Below are 18597 nucleotides of genomic sequence, written 5' to 3' on the forward strand. Positions count from 1 at the left end.
GGTGATCAGCCGTGGACATTAACTGTTTATATGGCAAAAACTTCTTTTTTATCAAACATTATTGCGAATAACAGCCATAATCCTCGAGTCCTGTTTAAAATCTTTAATTCAGTGGCTAATCCCTGTTCGGATGTTTCAATGGGTGCCTCCCCGGCCCTCTGCGAAAAATTTCTAAATTATTTTATAGATAAAATCTCATTGTTAAGGGCCACACATTCTTTGGTAGTAAATCAAGCCCCAGCTTCTGAATGTTCAACGGTTTTCCAACAGTTCGAACCTGTGTCATTTTTGACTTTAAAGGAAATAATTAATAATCTGAGAAGCTCAAATTCTTTGCACGACATTATTCCCTCTCGTATCATTAAGGATGCATTGAATACAATCGGGTCTTGTATTTTATTTCTAATGAACTTCTCACTGTCATCTGGCTATGTTCCGACTGTCTTTAAACATGCAGTCGTGCAACCTGTTATCAAGAAAAGTACCCTTGATCGTAACATTCTAGCTAGTTACAGGCAGATTTCTAAACTTCCTTTTATGTCAAAACTCTTAGAGAAAATAGTGCTTCGGCAACTACAGACCTATTTAGAGAGAAACGGTATAAGTGATAAATTTCAGTCTGGATTTAGACCGCGTCACAGCACCGAAACTGCCCTACTAAGAGTCTTTAATGACCTTCTCTTAATTGCTGACTCTGGGCGCTCTGCGGTCTTAGTACTATTGGATTTGACCTCAGCCTTTGATACGGTTGATCATGATATCCTTTTGGCAAGATTGGAACATGTAGTAGGCCTCAAAGGAAATGTTTTATCTTGGTTTAAATCATATTTTTCTGAGAGGTCGTTCTCCGTCACGATGGGAAAATATTCCTCTTCTTCTGCCCGTTTCCGCTGTGGTGTGCCCCAGGGCTCGGTACTGGGTCCTGTGTTGTTTTCTCTGTATATGTTGCCCTTGAGCTCCATTTTTGAAAAACACAATGTCTCTTTTCACTGTTACGCTGATGATATTCAAATCTACCTTCACCTGACTGGGGATGCTTTATCCTCACCACATCCTCTGTTTGACTGTCTGAGTGATGTCAAGGACTGGTTATCACGTAACTTTCTTACTTTAAATGGAAAGAAGACAGAAATTATTGTTTTTGACCGAAATATGCCTCTGGGACAATTGACTGGCACATTTGGGCCTGTTGCTAACTACCTTACTGATACTGCCAGGAATCTTGGAGTTTTCATGGATAGTTCCTTCAAACTTGACAAACAGGTCTCTACTGTGGTAAAAACTAGCTTTCATCAACTACGCCTAATCTCTAAGGCTAAACCCTACATACCACACAAAGATATGGAGAAACTCATTCATGCTTTCATTACGTCAAGACTGGACTATTGTAACTTACTCTACAATCTTCTCTTCTGCAGCGTCTGCAGCTGGTCCAGAATGCCGCAGCACGTCTCTTGACCGGCACTAGAAAGTTTGACTCTATCACTCCTGTTCTGAAAAATTTACACTGGCTTCCTATCAAATATCGAATTGATTTTAATATTCTATTGTTTACTTATAAAATTTTAAACAATATGGCACCTGACTACTTAGCTGATCTCCTCTGTCTGTACAGCCCTCAGAGAGCACTAAGATCATCGGGCCAACTGCTCTTGGTGCAACCTAGGTCTCGGCTGAAGACCAGAGGAGGCCGTGCCTTTGCCGTTGCTGCACCCAGGCTATGGAATACTCTCCCTCTTCATATTCGCGCGTCAGATTCCATTCAGTCTTTTAAATCATGTTTAAAAACGTATTTGTTTGATCTGGCATTTAAGGCGAATTAGGGTAATTTACATCTGGCTCTGTATTTAGATTATGTAATTATCTTATATTTTATATATTTGTAATTTATATTTTATTGTGATTTTATTTGTACTGCGATTTTACTGGAAAGCACTTTCGTGTACTTCGGTCTTAAAAATGTGCTATATAAATAAATTTTGATTGATTGATTGATTGATATATAACCAGGAAGGGAAACAATTAAGGTGTCCATCGTAGGCAGACCTTCATTCAGAAGACGAGAGTTTACAGTTTGTGACACGCCAAATATTCCAAAGCCTTGTGTTATAGTTTCCGTGTAATAAATATACATTTTAGTATCCCTTCATGGTTTTTCTTACTTTGCCGTCATGTGTAAGGGGTGCTTGTTTTTTTAATGTAGTCATCTGTTGATTTTTGTTTTTTGTCTCTCTTGAAAACGAGATTTTCATCTCCACGAGCTTGTTTAAATAAAGGAGTTAATGATAATAATAATAATAATAATAATAATACTAATAATAATAATAATAGTGATCGTGATCGTCTTTGGGGTACACTGCTATCGTCACTTTTGTGTCAGCTTGTCTAACTGATGCCAAAGTTCATTCAGTTCTTGATTAACTTTTTACCCAATTGGCTGTTCTTGCTGAAAACCTTGTGTAACATATACAAAGTGTATTATTTGTCCTGAAACATAACAATGACTTGATTTCATTCACAAATATAGAAACACAAGCAGTCATCAAGTTGTGTTTATGTGATAATGATGTAAACTTCCTCTGATCGTTGCTAAACAGACCTTTACAAGCTTATTTCAAGCGGCACAATGTATATTTACTTTGCCTGTAGCTCAATATCATTACATAACAATGTAGCATATTTTCCTGAAAGAACAACAAATAAAAGAAGCAAGGTGTAATGACTCGGTGGTCCCTGCTTTTTGGACTTTTGAACTCTATTCAGTTTGTTCAGTTGAACGACTGTTGAATTTGAATTACTTTGTCAGGCATAACATTATGACCACCTACTACCAGAACAGCTGTACAGTCCTGTAAGGTGCAAGGTGGGGCCTCAGTGGATCAGGCTTGTGTCTCACACATCCTACTGATGCTCAATGTGATCGAGATCTGGAAAGTTTCAAGGGCAACACCTCAAACTCATCGCTGTGCTTGTCGAAACAATCCTTGGCCAGTTTTGCTTTGTGGTGGAGCACATTATCAACGGCCATCAGGTAAAACCATTGTTATTCAAGGGTGTACATGGTCTGCAACAAATATCAGGTAGATGATACGTATCAAACTAACATCAATAGTAATGGCAGGACCCAAGGGTTCCCAGCAGAACGTAGCCCAAAACATCACATTGCCTCGGTCCCACTGTGCATCCTTTTGCACTTTTGACTCAAAGCACTTTCCTCATTCACCCATTCATCACAATCTGGCCTTTCAAACTCACTCAGATCCTTAGGCCTGCCCATTTCTCTGCTTCTCTATTATATTACCTTCAACAGGTGCCACAATGAAGAGTTAATGAGTGTTATTATTTCACCTGTAAGTGATCACAATGTTCCCAAAAGTCAGGAGAAAGCTTTATGTTCAGAATAAAAGCCTTTTATTAATAATTAAAAGTTGCCAATACTACTAATAAGGACAACAAAAATCCCCAATCAACTTTTACATAAATAAATGATAATATAATATACACTTGAGGAAAAACACTAATGGATAAATAATAAGTTCCTAATCCCACAGATGAACTCCAACTAAACTGTTCTGGACTGCAGCGAGCCACAGCACTGGGACACCAGCTCTGGACCAGCTTCAGTTTCTGGTTGGTGCTCTGACTGTCTCACAGTTTCAAAATAAGAAAGAAGGGACTGTTCTACGACTGTTCTAACAGCTCTCAATCACACAGACATCCATACAGCTATTACATGTATGTATGCCTAAAGGTTTTCTAAGTCCCACAACCTCACACGCCGATGGAACAGTGGGGGTAACTTAGGTTTCACCATCTCGCCCAACGATACTCTGGTATCTGGACAGAAGACTAAGGAATCAACCTTCCGCTTAGTAAACAACCCGCTCTACCACCTGAGCCACAGCTCTCCCAGGTATGATCTATGTATAGGAAACACTAAATTTACTGCAAAACTAATTACAGAGTACAACAAAAAAGACAGAATCCAACACTTGTGACATGCCAATGCTTTATCATTATCGCGTTGGATTCTGTAACTTCTACTCTTCATTGTCTAAAAGGAGCCTCTCAAGGAGGCGGCACGTATCGTATATAGTTTTATTTATCAAGCAACTCAGACTGCCGATCACACTAATGATGCAGAAGTCTCAAAAACGGACAAAAGCGCAGGTATCAAATATGACACATTAGGTGTTAAAGACAGAAAAATGAACCTGAAATAGAAAGATAAGTGAGGATAGTCTGTTTGTGGGCTTGTCATTATCTAAACTGTGCTCTGACACGCTGATGAGGTCATTATTTGTCTCAGCTGTAAACAGTACGGTAAACAGAATTCCTTCCCCGTTTTGTTGTTTTTATCCTTGATCGTTATTAATAGACACTCTGATGTTCAAATATGCAAATTTTCCTTGATCATTTTCCCCTGGAGAGTAAACCAGACTCTCACTGAACATTCAGACTCTGGATAAAAGGCTTATTTAGCCATTAGCAATGTGTCTGACGATATCTGCTGGCCTTCATTGGCTCCTTGTGAAATGCAGAATCTAATTTTAAGTCCTTCTTTTCACATATGAGGTCTTGAATAATCATGCCTAGCTATCCTAAACACCTTTATAGTGCACCCCAATGAAGCACTTTGCTCTCAGTCTGCTGGCTTACTTCTGACCCACCCTTGGTTATGTTAAAATCAGCTTGTTTTGCTGAGGCCTTCCCATGATGGAGTAATTCTCCTCTCACCGCTCTTCACTCACCATGTGTTTGGTTTCTGTAGGTATTACATACATTTCAGTAACTGTGTTTAATACTTCTCCTGTGCGTCATATTTCATTATTACACATCACCTAATTTATGGACATCTATGGTTTAATGTTTTGCATGTGTGGACTGGATGGGTTGTTACCAACACCTGATGAGAACTTCAGGTTAACTTTAGAAATATATTTACGTGTGCAATACTAATTTTAAACACTGTACTCGGATTATCATTATCATCATATTTATTTATAAGGCACTTATACATAAGTTAACTTATACATAAGATATAAATAAAAGCCAAATTAAAGAAAAAAGTAAAATAATTAATTAGTTCTTTTTCTTGTAATTAAATTACTTATTAACTAAGTCTCACTGAGGCCAAAAGCCAAAGAATAAAAATGTGTTTCAAGACATGTTTTAAAAGTGGACAGTGAAGGGGCCTCTCTAACATGCAAGGGCGAGTTATTCCATTATTTAGGAGCCACGATAGAAAAGGCCCGCCCCCTCTGAACTTCCTCCTGGATCTTCGTACTTCCAGGAGCATGACGAAGAGATGTAGGGATGAGGAAGCTCAGATAGGTACGGTGGGGCAAGATTGTGAAAGTGTTTAAGAACAATCATAAGATTTTTAAAATGAACTCTAAAAGACACAGGCAGCCAGTGAGGCCAGCACAGGTTGTATGCTCTCTTTTACAGGTTCCTGTTTGCAGTCGTGCAGCTGCAGACGTGAGAGCAACTGACTGAGCCCCACATAAAGTGAGTTACAGTCGTCCAGACAAGAAGAAATAAAAGCATGGATCACTGTTTCAAAGTGCTGCCTCAAAAGAAAAGATTTCACTGCTGACAGTCAGCTTAAATGATAAAAACTGGACTTCACTGCTGCTCTAATTTGGCTGTCCAATTTAAAATCACCGTTTAAAATAAACTTCCAGGAGTCCCAAGGTTCTGCAGAGGAGGACTCAGAGGGACCACTGGGTCCAAACACCAGCACCTCTGTTGGCTTTGAGCTTTTTAAATGTTAATGAAAATAAAACCAAGCTTTAATGTCATCTAGACATGTCAAGAGAGGTTTTATGGAGATCCATCCTAAATACATTTGGCAGCCATCAGTGTAACAATGAAAAGAGATCTAATGCCATCTAAGGATGGAACCCAGAGGCAATACATGCAGTAAAAAGAGCAGTGGGCCTAAAATTGAGCCCTTTGGGATTAAAGAATATGTTTTTGTTTGTTTTCATCTAGGTCTCCGAGTTCTGCCTCTCAGTTGGCCCTGAAAATAATCAAATCATGGCAGCCATTTGGATGTAGTGGATATGTGGTTGGTGCTGAGTGGCAGGCACCAGGTGGACACTGGGGGGGGGGGGCTTTGTAGAGCAAGGCAATTCAGCACAAGGCAATTCAGCACAAGGCAATTCAAGGTGCTTTGCATGATTAAAATAAAACACATAAAATGGACATAAATCACTTTAAAAGGTAAAAATACAAGAAAAACATTTAGAAGAAAGCATTTACGATAAAACAATAATCAAGACAATAACTTATATGAAAAATCAAAAACAAACAGGTAGAGAGCCATAATAGGATCAGTTACTCATAAGCAAGTCTAAATAAGTAGGTTTTAATTTTAGACTTAAAAGAGTTCAGTGTCTCTGCAGCTTTGCATTCTCCTGATAGTGCGTTCCAGATGTGAGGAGCATAGAAACTAAAAGCTGCTTCTCCATGTTTAGTTCTGGTTCTGGGGACGGTCAGTAAACGAGAGCTGGAGGGGCTAACTGATCTGGATGGTTTGTACCATGACAGCAGATCTCTAATGTACTCTGGTGCTAACCCATTCAAGGATTTATACACTAATAAAAGCACTTTAAAGTCTATTCTCTGAGCTACAGGGAGCCAGTGTAATGACTTTAGAACTGGAGTTATGTGCTCTATTTTCTTGGTTCTAGTGAGAACACGAGCACCAGCGTGCTGGATCAGCTGATATATTCACATATATATGTGAATATATCACAAAATCCATGCAGCAAAATAGACAGGGTGACTTCCAGCGAGCTGGTGGCAGCTATACATGGATTCAAAGCTCACTAACTATAGTTTAGTCCATATGTTTTTGTAGTGATGCTTCTCCAGACCACCACACTGGACTTTAAGTCAAACAATCAAGATGTGTTTAGCTTTCCTTCAAGGGATTGAACAATACTAATGCAAGAACTGTAAGGAAAGTGCAGCCATTTTTACAGATAATCGTGCTAAAAACCCACATGATTAAACAAAGATGCTGGAATAAATGCATAAATGGGGCAATTTCAGAATAACCTGAACCTGAAGGTGCTTTTTTTCTAAACACTTTTCTGCCACAGTTGTGGCTGAATTAGTCGGTTTTCCTGATAAACAGTCACAGCAGCTGGTGTGTCTGCTCTGACTAACAAATAAACTGACAACATGAAGGCTCTCAGAACCAGAATGACACCCTGTCCAACTTATAACTAGACTGTTTCAGGTATGGGATTTTTACCACAACCATTTCCATGTGAAAGTGCTTCAATGATGCCACATAGGTTTGCATGATGTAACATAGAAAGTTCCTGGCTGCCCGCTGAGCTCCAAATACACTTCACCGTTCACCTTCAACCCTGTTTTTAGATGCTTTAGGCTGAAGAACACAAGACCAAAGTTCCAGATGGACAACAAGTTGTACCACAGTAAAACACACCAGACCTTACTGTTTACTCAAAACAAGGCAATAGTTCAGATCCACACTCTCAGGAAATAAAGTAGCTAATGTACTTTCAGGCAAGATAATCACTCTCTAAAGTACTACCCTTGTACCCTCGACAGTGGGCAGTTATTTAAGCCTTTGTACAAATAACTTATAGAGCTATACTAGTAATTTAAGGTGATGCTTGCAGGTGCCCTTCGATACACTGGTGACCTGTCCAGGTTGTATCCCAGCTGGGAAACTCTGCAGCTCCTCGTTTTACTTACAGCTAGTTATCAGCATTACGTCCATGAAGCTGAATAACAAAAGCTTCTCTTAATAACTAATGAAAGCACATGTTATAGCGTCATATTCTGGATGTCCACTGTCAACGCAGAATAAAAGTATCAATAACAGCAATATCAAAACAACAACTATGAAGCTACAGTAAGCTGCAGTTTCTTATGTTGAATAACGGTGACAAATGAAATCAAGTCCATCAGAAAGTAAGCAACCGGTGGATAAGTGAATAACTGAGGAACGTACCTGGGGGACACAGGCAGCTGTGGGAAACTTCTCTCACATCCCGCGTCTTTGGTAGTCGCGCTGCAAGCTTCTGTGTGAGACAAAGAACAGAGGAATGTTAAACTGAAGGTTACTGTTGTTCACTCAACTGAACATCTCACTGAAACTACTGCAGTTCTCAGTGACAGCCATTCTTATGAAGTCTGAAGATGAGATAAAAAAAGCCTCTACAAAAACAAAAGTCATCAGCTGTCTACAACAACTTGAGGGTGGGGGGAGCTATTGACTGCCCCACAGACCACCACCTTATGCTATAGCGAAGATCTAAACATAAGTCGACCTATTGTTAGCAGGATTAACTCAGCCACCTGCAACATTTCCAAGCACATCACCAACATCCTAAATCCCCTCATGGAGAGCACACCCCATCACATCAAACACTCGACTGACGCTCTGCAAACTTGAGCTGAATCCAGATGGTGTCCTTCCATAGTGATGTGGTCTCATCACTTATATACCTGAAGCAGTGGAGACCATCAGATAACTGACAGTTCCCTAGAAAACAGACCCAGCTGTACCCCCAGTCAGATTTGTTACAGCACTGCCTCACCACCACACTTTTGTAACCCATTGTAGCCAACTTTTACATGGAGGAAGTGGAAAGTGACACCCTTGGCTCCTTCAAGCAGACAGCACCTAACCACTGGGAAAGATGTTCTGTTTTCAAAAATAAAAACCCAATAAGTAAAATCCTTCACTGCTCCCATCAACTCTTGACATATAAAGTTCACCAGGGAAGACACAAAGATGTACAGTTTGTGTGCACTGAGGACGACTGAAGTTTACCAGAAGCCCACACACACAGAACACTACCTAATATTTGAGTCCCACCACCCTGTGGAACACAAACTTGGGGTAATCAGGACCCTGCAACGTCAGGCAGAAAACATTTCTGCTAAACCATACGGAAAAGAAAAGACAAACATGTAAAGACAACTCGTAAAACTCACAACTTCAACAAATCAGCAAAGATGCACAGGGAAGAAAGTCAGACAACATGTTCCTTATGTAGCAGGTTTATCAGGAGACATCCCAGTGCACCCAGCTACACCCTCAGACAAAATCCCAGACACAATCTGAAGCACCCTGCAAGTGTACCTAAGAAAGTGGCGCAGTGTGCTTTTACATTACTGTGGTGTCATTCCACAGAGCATACAGTTCTACCATGCTTGATCCTTAAAAGCATCCATGCTCTACTTGAATTCACAACCTTACCTGGAATATTTTAGGAACTGTCCAAAATTTTTAAAATCTGAATAGAAGCATTCATCGCACAAAAGAGCCGCTCGAACAGCATCTCTACGACAAACGGTGTGAGACTAGTTAGTAAGTTAAAATTAAAAATCGTACAGGAAATAGTTTAGCAGTATATTTTCCAAGCTCCTTAGCAGTGACAACCGACAAGTTGTGTGGCATTTCCCCGTCACTCTACAACAGACATAACGAAGGTTAACCAGCTGGTTAGCTGCACAGAGATAACCCCAAGTCATTAAAATTTAGCAACCAAGCAAACAGCTCCAAGAACGTCTGTCAAAACTGACTCAAGCCAGATTCAGCTGAGCTACGAGAACATGGAGTAGCTGCAGCAGTCGCAAAGCAGGCGCTGGTGTGCGCGATGGCTTCTTTGTGCATGCGTGTGCTGAGCTTGACTTCATGCCATAGACTGTCCTTACGAGGGAAGAATTATAAGAAACTTTGATCAGAGGCTTGATCACTTGATTATGACGACATGATGCATAAAAGAGAAATGTCATTATTCCCCCGTATTTCAAGGTCACTGTACCAGCTAACAGAAGGCGAGAGGCACCCTGGAAGGTGGCCAGTCTCACACTGACAGACAGACACTGGCACATTCATACCTACGGACAATTTAGAGTCACCAGCTAACCTAACCCCGGTAACTACATGACCGGCTAGCAACAGTGCCAATCACCACACCCACATTAAATCCAATTAAACCTAAATGGTTTATGAAAAGATGACAGAGGGGGAAACATCATATTTACAGCTCGATATTCACAGAACAGAGATGAAGCGCATTTATAGAACAGGTACGTTGTGGTCACAGTATTTCAGCATCTAGCTAACACTATAGGAACGAGTGAGGATAAAGAGCTTAATGCTTTTAAAGTGGCAAGTTTCTAACAACTTAACAAACATTGTGCAGTTTGTCACACAATATGCGCACCAATTTAAAGACAGCAGTTGTGTTTCCCAGGAAGTCAAAAGACTTTGACATAACGTCGCTTCAGAGATGAAGCAAAATGTAAGAAAGACAGGACCAGAAAGAAGAAGGTAGGAGTGGTAATGTCCTTATTTAGTTTTTTAAACAGACACAGTGTACATTATATACAATTTTGGGGTTATTGTTGTGAAACATCTTGCAAGCTGAGATATACTAACTTCATCTTATTGAAAGGTTGCATGAAAATACCAGGTGCACAGTTAATAGTGGTCCTTTGAGTTTACATGAATGCATTATGCTGAACTGTTGCAGAACAGCTGTGGTGTTCTTATCAAGTGCACCAGACGTTCATCTGAATTTAAGCTAATCGTGCTGAGTGGATTCACCCACTCGGTTTGGAAATTCACCACAATAGCTCCCGATAGCTCAGCTCAGTTCAACATCTGCTCACAAGAGACTTTGTGTGAGTTATTTCAAAGAATCTGTAGGGTCATTCATCTCAAATCATCAAATTTCAGAACATTTTTCTGATCAACTACCTCTGATTTCTCTGAAAAATGTAACAATGCAGCATTTTCATACATAAGAGACTTTATTTGAAGCATTTCTTCCACTGGTCATCACCAAACCTCACCAAAGTCAGCTGTGGCAACTCCAGCTTTAGGGTTGGGATAAGTTAAGGATAGGGGGTTGGCTCTGACTATCAATCACGCCGTGTGGACACAGCAACCGGCTTTGCATGAATACTGACGTGACATGAGCTACTGGTCCCTTTTTCATGTCATGTCTTGCTCGTTTTGCTATCGTGTGTACAAAAAGAATTCACATCAATAGGTAGGTAGGTAGCATCACAAAACCTTTATCATAAAAATGAAAGTTTTGTGACTGTTGTGAAAATCAGACTTTATTGAATAGCTTTGATTTTTTTAAATGCTTATATCATTTGACACTGAACAAAATACACAACCATCCGAGTACATTCTCGACATCACAGCTTTGGGTCTCGCTGGTGTTGGTTACTGGCAGACGAATGCCAGGAAGGCATTTAGATGCCTGCAACAGGTGTTGAAGGGGATGTTATGAAGATACTGTGATTCTGACCACTGCTTCAGTAGTGCCTGTTAGTTTGGTGTCCACTTTAGTTATCGTGTAAACGGGCAAATGTGTCACATGAGCATAACTAAGGTTGTTATATAAGGGTGAAAACTTTCAGCGTGCTGAAGTTCAAAACTGCTTATAACGACTCCTCATTGTTAGACGGAGCCTGAGTCCAATTTACGGCAGTTTCACTGTTCAATGATCTAATAAGTGCTTTGTTTCAAACTTTAAGAAGCATAATGGCTGGAGAGCAGCCCAATGTCAGTAAACTGCGTCCTGCAGGCATTCTGTGAGTGCTTTATTCCTTAAGTAGAGGGTTACATGTGAAACTGAGAGATCACACTGCCATGAAATAACCAAACTTTAGCGCTCATGTCCTTCAAAACTATCATGTGGAAGCAATTGTAGGACTGCACTCAAAATTCTCTTAGCCCACTTCATATTATTCATGAATCCTTTCAGGAATTTATTCGGTTGATATTGGCAGACCCCACTCACAACTGGAGAAATCTTTAGCGGCTTTAAGGGAGCCAGGCAGCCTGCAACAATACTTAAAGACACAGCTTCTAGGCTACATAATGGGAATAATAGAGAGTGAAGAATCAGTTCGTCTGCAGCAATCAGCTCTGCCCATGTCAAAGGTCACAGAAACAGGAGTCTGTCAGACGCACTGCCTTTAAAATTCCTGACATTAATATTCTCCTACACTCGAATGCATCTCCATTCATCCTAACACGTATCTGCACAGTCTGCTTTTGTAGTCTTGCCTCTGCACACTACCAACAATCGCAGTGAGAGTGAAGTGCACGCTCTCAACTTTAATTCAACTAGTTTAACAAAACTGTTGCATTTAGAGTTTAGTAATTACAGCCAGAATGTTCTCATTTCCTTTGCAGGCTTTTAACCCCTGCAGGACTTAACACGAAGCTTATTTTGACTCTGCCAGGGTATCTTTGGAGCGGCCTTTCACTCCAACAACAGGAGGTGGTGCTGCTCTACTCACTGCCACAGCTGTGTTTCTGACATCGTCTATAGTTTTAGGATTACTCAATAATAATAATAATAATAATAATAATAATAATAATGATGTATACTTTATTGATCCCCGTGGGGAAATTCCTCTCACTCAGTGAAGCAGTGGGCAGCCATTGGGCGCCCGGGGAGCGGTGTGTAGGGACGGTACCTTGCTCAGGGGTACCTCAGGGTAGCTATTCAGGGAAATCGAACCCCCGACCTTCCGATCATGGGGCCACCACTCATTATAGCATTATTGCTACTGCTTAATAATAATACTGCGTATTATATCACTTTTGTGATTCATTTTAATACTCTGGTTCAAAGGTTTTGTGCTGTGAAAGCGACAGTCTAACAGATATATGTTGCTCAAATATGTGTCCAACCCTGATTTTAACACATGTACAGGACTCATTGACGGACTGTTATGAAAACAATCATTTTCTTTGTCATAAACTAAACTTTATGACAAAGTTCAAATGAGGGATTTTTGCTTGTCTCGTTTCAAAGCTTGTTGCTCAGCTGCAGCGTTTCATTTGCACTGAAACTGTCAGCCAACGGTGTTTACATGGGCACATAAACATATTAATAGCGACGGTTGTCAAAAATAATGATTAGTACTAAAAAATATTAATACATTTTGTATGAATGATTTTGTATGAATATTGTGCTGAATGATGGAGTATAAGATAGACTTGAGATAGACTGGCCGACCTACACATTAACCCCACAGCGGTCGTTTGGCCGTGGACATCCATCACAGATGCATTTATGAAAGTCTGCATCTACTGAGTCAGCAGAGGGTAGGCAGAATTTATGTACACTCAACAAAAATATAAACGCAACACCTTTGTTACTGCTCCCATTCCCCATGGGATGGACGTAGAGACCTAAAATTCATTCCAGATACACAATATAACCATCCCTCCCAAACAGTGGTCACAAATCAGTCCAAATGTGTGGTAGTGGGCACATCTGCTATATTGAGATAATCCATCCCACCTCACAGGTGTGCCACATCAGGATGCTGATCTGACATCATGAGTAGTGCACAGGTGTACCTCAGACTGCCCACAACAAAAGGCCACCCTGGAATGTGCAGTTTTGTCTCACAGCAAAATGCCACAGATGCCACAAGCAATGAGGGAGCGTGCAATTGGCATGCTGACAGCAGGAATGTCAACCAGATCTGTCGCCCGTGCATTGAATGTTCATTCCTCAACCATAAGCCGTCTCCACAGGCGTTTCAGAGAATATGGCAGCACATCCAACCGGCCTCACAACCGCAGACCTCGTGTAACCACACCAGCCCAGGACCTCCACATCCAGCAGGTTCACCTCCAAGATCGTCTGAGACCAGCCACCCAGACAGCTGCTGGAACAATTGGTTTGCACAACCAAACAATTTCTGCACAAACTGTCAGAAACCGTCTCAGGGACGCTCAACTGCATGCCCGTTGTCCTCATCGGGGTCTTGACCTGACTCCAGCTCGTCGCCGTAACAGACTTGTGTGGGCAAATGCTCACATTCGATGGCGTCTGGCACGTTGGAGAGGTGTGCGCTTCACGGATGAATCATGGTTCACATTGTTCAGGGCAGATGGCAGCTGAGAATGTCCCAGTTATTGCATGGCCAGCATACTCACCGGACATGTCACCCATTGAGCATGTTCGGGATGTGCTTGACCGGCGTATACGACAGCGTGTACCAGTTCCCACGAATACCCAACAACCTCGCACAGCCATTGAAGTGGAGTGGACCAACGTTCCACAGGCCACAATTGACAATCTGATAGACTCCATGCGACGATGTGTTGCACTGCATGAGGCAAATGGTGGTCACACCAGATACTGACCGGTTCTGGGTCCCCAGACCCCCAATAGTGCAAAAAACTGCACATTCCAGGGTGGCCTTTTGTTGTGGGCAGTCTGAGGTACACCTGTGCACTACTCATGATGTCAGATCAGCATCCTGATGTGGCACACCTGTGAGGTGGGATGGATTATCTCAATATAGCAGATGTGCCCACTACCACACATTTGGACTGATTTGTGACCACTGTTTGGGAGGGATGGTTATATTGTGTATCTGGAATGAATTTTAGGTCTCTACGTCCATCCCATGGGGAATGGGAGCAGTAACAAAGGTGTTGCGTTTATATTTTTGTTGAGTGTATTAGGCACCTCATTACTCTGCAACTCTCTGAGGTGTGCCACTCTGTGATTCCTAAACGCTTCCATTTTGTGATGATACCTCTTATCTTTGTTTGTGGGAGAGCAGACTGATTTACGGCATCATATTACAGGACTGACCCATTCTTCCAGATGTTTGTAAAGGTACACTGGATGGCTGGGGGCTTCGTTTTATGCACTTCTGACAAAGGAAGTAAAAGCACCTGATTTCAAAGATCAATAGGTGCGGTGCAAACTTCTGTCATCTTGACTGGTAGATTATATAAACTGTAGGAGCTCTGCAGTTTTAAAACTAAAAGGTGGAGAGTAGCAGGCATAGTGTTTGGGAGCAACAACATAGTGCATCCTGTACAGTGCAGCTGGGAGTGCTCGCACCAAACAGCCACTCTATAAATGCATGGCACAACACACAAGAGTATATTTGCACCTAAAGGTTAAAGGTTACTCTTTGGAAGATGCCACATTTTTTGTTGCTTCTCCCCAAGACAAGAACTAACAGACTTAAAAACTCCTTTGTCCCACACGCCATCAAACTGTTTAACTCCTCTCTGGAGGGGAGAGGGAGGGGAAACAGGAGGACAAAGGAGGGGGGAACAACTAAGCTGTAGTGCCTCTTCACCTCACTGTACAATACCTTTTGTGCAATACTTTTGTAAATAGTCAACAGTGCAATAGACCTCAATACTCGAAATGTGCAATTCATTCACTTGTATTTTTATTTTTTATTCCTATTTATTCTATTTATCCCCTTCGTATATTTTATTTATATTGTCTCTGTATTTATATATGTGTGTGTGTGTGTGTGTGTGTGTGTGTGTGTGTGTGTGTGTGTGTGTGTGTGTGTGTGTGTGTGTATATATATATATATATATAATATTCTGTAACTCTGAAACTTCTGTCGGTGCTGTGCTTTTTGGAAATCGAATTTCCCAGAGGAACCCACCCGAGGGATTAATAAAGTTCTATCTAATCTAATCTAATTTTGGTTTGGAAGAGGAGTAAAAGAGGCCGTCTCTGTAAACAGGCCGGTTCGGGTTTTACACTCAAAGAGCTTTTTACAATTCCTACAAGCACTTCTGTCTACATCAGTCCTCTCTGTCTGACATTCACACATTCATACTCTTATGGACGCATCTCATGAGCAACATGGGCTTCGCGTCTTGCCCAAGGATACATGGCGGCTGGAGCAGCCAAACCGCGAACCTTCTGATTAGTACTTGACCTGTTCTGCCTCCTGAGCTCGACGTATTCAGTAGCGAGGACATTTTATGACTGGACCTGTTGCAAGGTAACATCCAATCACAGTAGCACGCTGGGATTCTTCGAGTCTGTACGCTGACAAGCCTGATTTTACACATCTGTGGCCAGGAGACTGATCGGAACACCTGAATTCAATTATTTAGATGGGCGAGTAAATAATTATGGCAATATAGAGTATTGCAATAGTATATGTAGTGTTAACGTCAAGGTAAAAAGATGCAACTTCCTCCCCAGGACTGCAAACAAACTATACCTGGAACATTATGCAGTAAACTAGTTGATTGTGCTGCACTCCAGATTTTACTGGAATAACAATAAGGACTCCTGGCCATATTTTCCACGACAGAGGAAATCGGTCATCACTGAAGGAAACAGGGTGGCTGATTCTGGACAGCGCTGGGAGAAAATCCCACAGATTTCTCTGCCATCCTCTTTCTGTATAGAAAGGCACATCTGTGCTCATGTCCCATTAATAATGACAGTTTATACTCACAGTGCTAAACAAAGAGACAAGCTACATCACCCTGGGCCTGTCTGGAAACAGATCCTCCCCACTGGGCCCCCCTGGAGGCACAGGCACTGAAACTGGACCTTTGAATGGCCCCAACTGGCCGTAAAACTTCACTTTGTCTTTTTATTATTGTTTGTTTTGTTTTCACTCATATGTTAGTAGGCCCTACACCTCAAACTGTCACTGCAAAGAAATAAACTACTTTTAGATTTATACCATTTAATAACGTTATCATTTGCTCAGAGGAAATAAACGTTTGCATTTATACAAAGTTTCTATCAAAGTAGCCATAAACCCAAGTAAAATCACTGGCTTTCTATGTCATTTTGTAATCCCAAGATTTCTTTTCAAAAGTACCGTGGCTCCAGAATTTGACACCCTCCCTGGGCTATATTTGGACTAAGACTGACATCCATCTTTAGCAAGAAAAGCACACAGCCTAAATTCCAGCTATTGTTGTGCTAACTGATGACCATCACTGACAGACATGATTAATATAAAATACTGTCTGAGTAGCTGGTGGTCTACGGGACACTTGTACATGTAGTCTGCCTCCTTTGACTGAGGTATAAGGGTTTAGGTGAGTGACTGACTTCAGGTCTGAGACTGCAAGCAAGCTCTGCACTAACCACCACGTGCTCATTTTTCCTCCTGTTAAATGCATTATGCTGGCCCTAGTGAAAGGGGTCGAGGAGTGAGTGTGTGTATGTGTGTGTGTGTGTGTGTGTGTGTGTGTGTGGGGGGGGGGGGGGTTAAAAGCCGGGCTACAGCAAACAGAGGAAGGGAAAGTCGGCTCCCTGTGGATCTTTAAACACCGTGCAGGCTGTTAGGTGCTTGTTGGTGTAGCTGTGATCAATTGGAGGGCAGCGCTGAGGGCAACTTTAGAAGCAACAGATGTGAACAGCCACCGAGAGCCCTTCACACTGTTATCTCAGAGAAGATAAACGCATGTAACACCTGTGCAACTTCTTAATGTTGTACTTTGGAGATGCCACAGTGCTTTGTTTAAGAGCAAGGGAGCATCTCTTTGAATAAGAGCGCTGGAAATACATATATCTATACTTAAATGAGAGATTCACTGATGCTTTATCATGACAGTCTCTACTATTACCTCTGTGATCTCTGCATCCAGAAAACACCAATACACTTATATCACCAGCTGTAGAGAGAATCGTCTAAAATTATTTTCCAAAAGAAATTAATTGTGTGTGGTGGGGGGCAGCGCAAAAACATTTCTGTTTATCATTAAAAAAAAAAAAATCTTTTCATCATTTTAAGCGACTCTTACTTCTTCCAGGATCTGGTCGAGACGACCCAGGATGACGGGCTCCACCTGTTCCACGGACAGCATCCACGCAGAAAGCCGCTGCTGTTCCAGACTTACTATCCTGGACTGCAGCTCCGACGTCCGCACAAACACTACGATCCAAACTCCAACAGACAGCACGGACACCGCGATGCAAAACGTCACGCAAGACAAATCTCTCCACAGCGGCTGCTTCAAGCCAACGCGCCTCTTTTCACCTGGTTTACCAGCGACTCCCCACTTCTTTTCCTGTTCCATTTCAGACATGTGAGTGTGGCTCTGTGCACCCAACAATCCCCAAGCTCATCAGGTGTACAGTTGCGCAGAAAGAATCCTGGCGATCTGTAACTTTGCAGGAGGCTGTTTATACTGAGTAAACTCTGCCGTTCTTTACCAATCTGGCTGCACTCATATGAGTAATTACATAAACCTTCAAAACCGAAACATTCCGTGTCCGAGTCTTCCGCTGTCTTACTCCTTTGTGTTCGGCTCCGTTTGTCCCATTCGCTACTTCAGAGCGATCCCACTATGTGCTACAGGACAGTCCCTGTAAACCGAACCAGTCTCCCGCTCCTCTGTACAACTCTGGAAGTCGCCGGCTCTTTGCTCACACTGCATGCTCCTCCTCTGAGAGGTTTTAGGTTAAATGGCGGGGCGGGATTCGCCAGTGTTGCTACCCCCTTTGATCCGTGTACTTGGACAGGGGTATTTTTAGGTGCGCAAAGCCAGGACGCAAAGTCACACAGCGGGTATACTGAGTGCCCGCTGACTGCTGCTCAAAACAACGTACCACAATGATCTGGTTTAGAGGATCTGCTAGCTTCTGTGAACTTGTTCTGTGCAGATTCAAGTTCGCCACGCCAGGATAGATTATATAGCAACACGCTAGAGTAGTTTGGAGTGATTTACAGTTCACAATAAGCTCCATGGTGCCCGCTCAGTCGCCTGTGAACTATGAGAAAAACAGAAACTCTGTTTTAAACCTGTGGTTCTCA

The 18597-nt window shown here is 41.8% G+C and overlaps 1 protein-coding gene across 1 annotated transcript in view; it reads right to left on the reverse strand.

Moving 5' to 3' along the window:
* Window positions 1-18270, reverse strand: part of LOC146694820 (collagen alpha-1(XIII) chain-like) — a 41406-nt gene extending 23136 nt beyond the window's left edge. The window contains exons 1-2 of the mRNA XM_085476766.1: window positions 17585-18270; window positions 7997-8066 (exon numbers count right to left, since the gene is read on the reverse strand). Of these exons, the coding sequence (XP_085332892.1) occupies window positions 7997-8066; window positions 17585-17869 (355 nt within the window). The 5' untranslated portion in view covers window positions 17870-18270. The remainder of the gene's footprint in view (window positions 1-7996; window positions 8067-17584) is intronic.
* Between the last annotated feature and the right edge of the window lie 327 nt (window positions 18271-18597).

Source organism: Copadichromis virginalis, linkage group LG13 (genome assembly GCF_057382275.1).
Source record: "Copadichromis virginalis isolate Kocher_CV1m ecotype Utaka linkage group LG13, C_Virginalis_male_GT1.1, whole genome shotgun sequence".
Lineage (NCBI taxonomy): Eukaryota > Metazoa > Chordata > Actinopteri > Cichliformes > Cichlidae > Copadichromis > Copadichromis virginalis.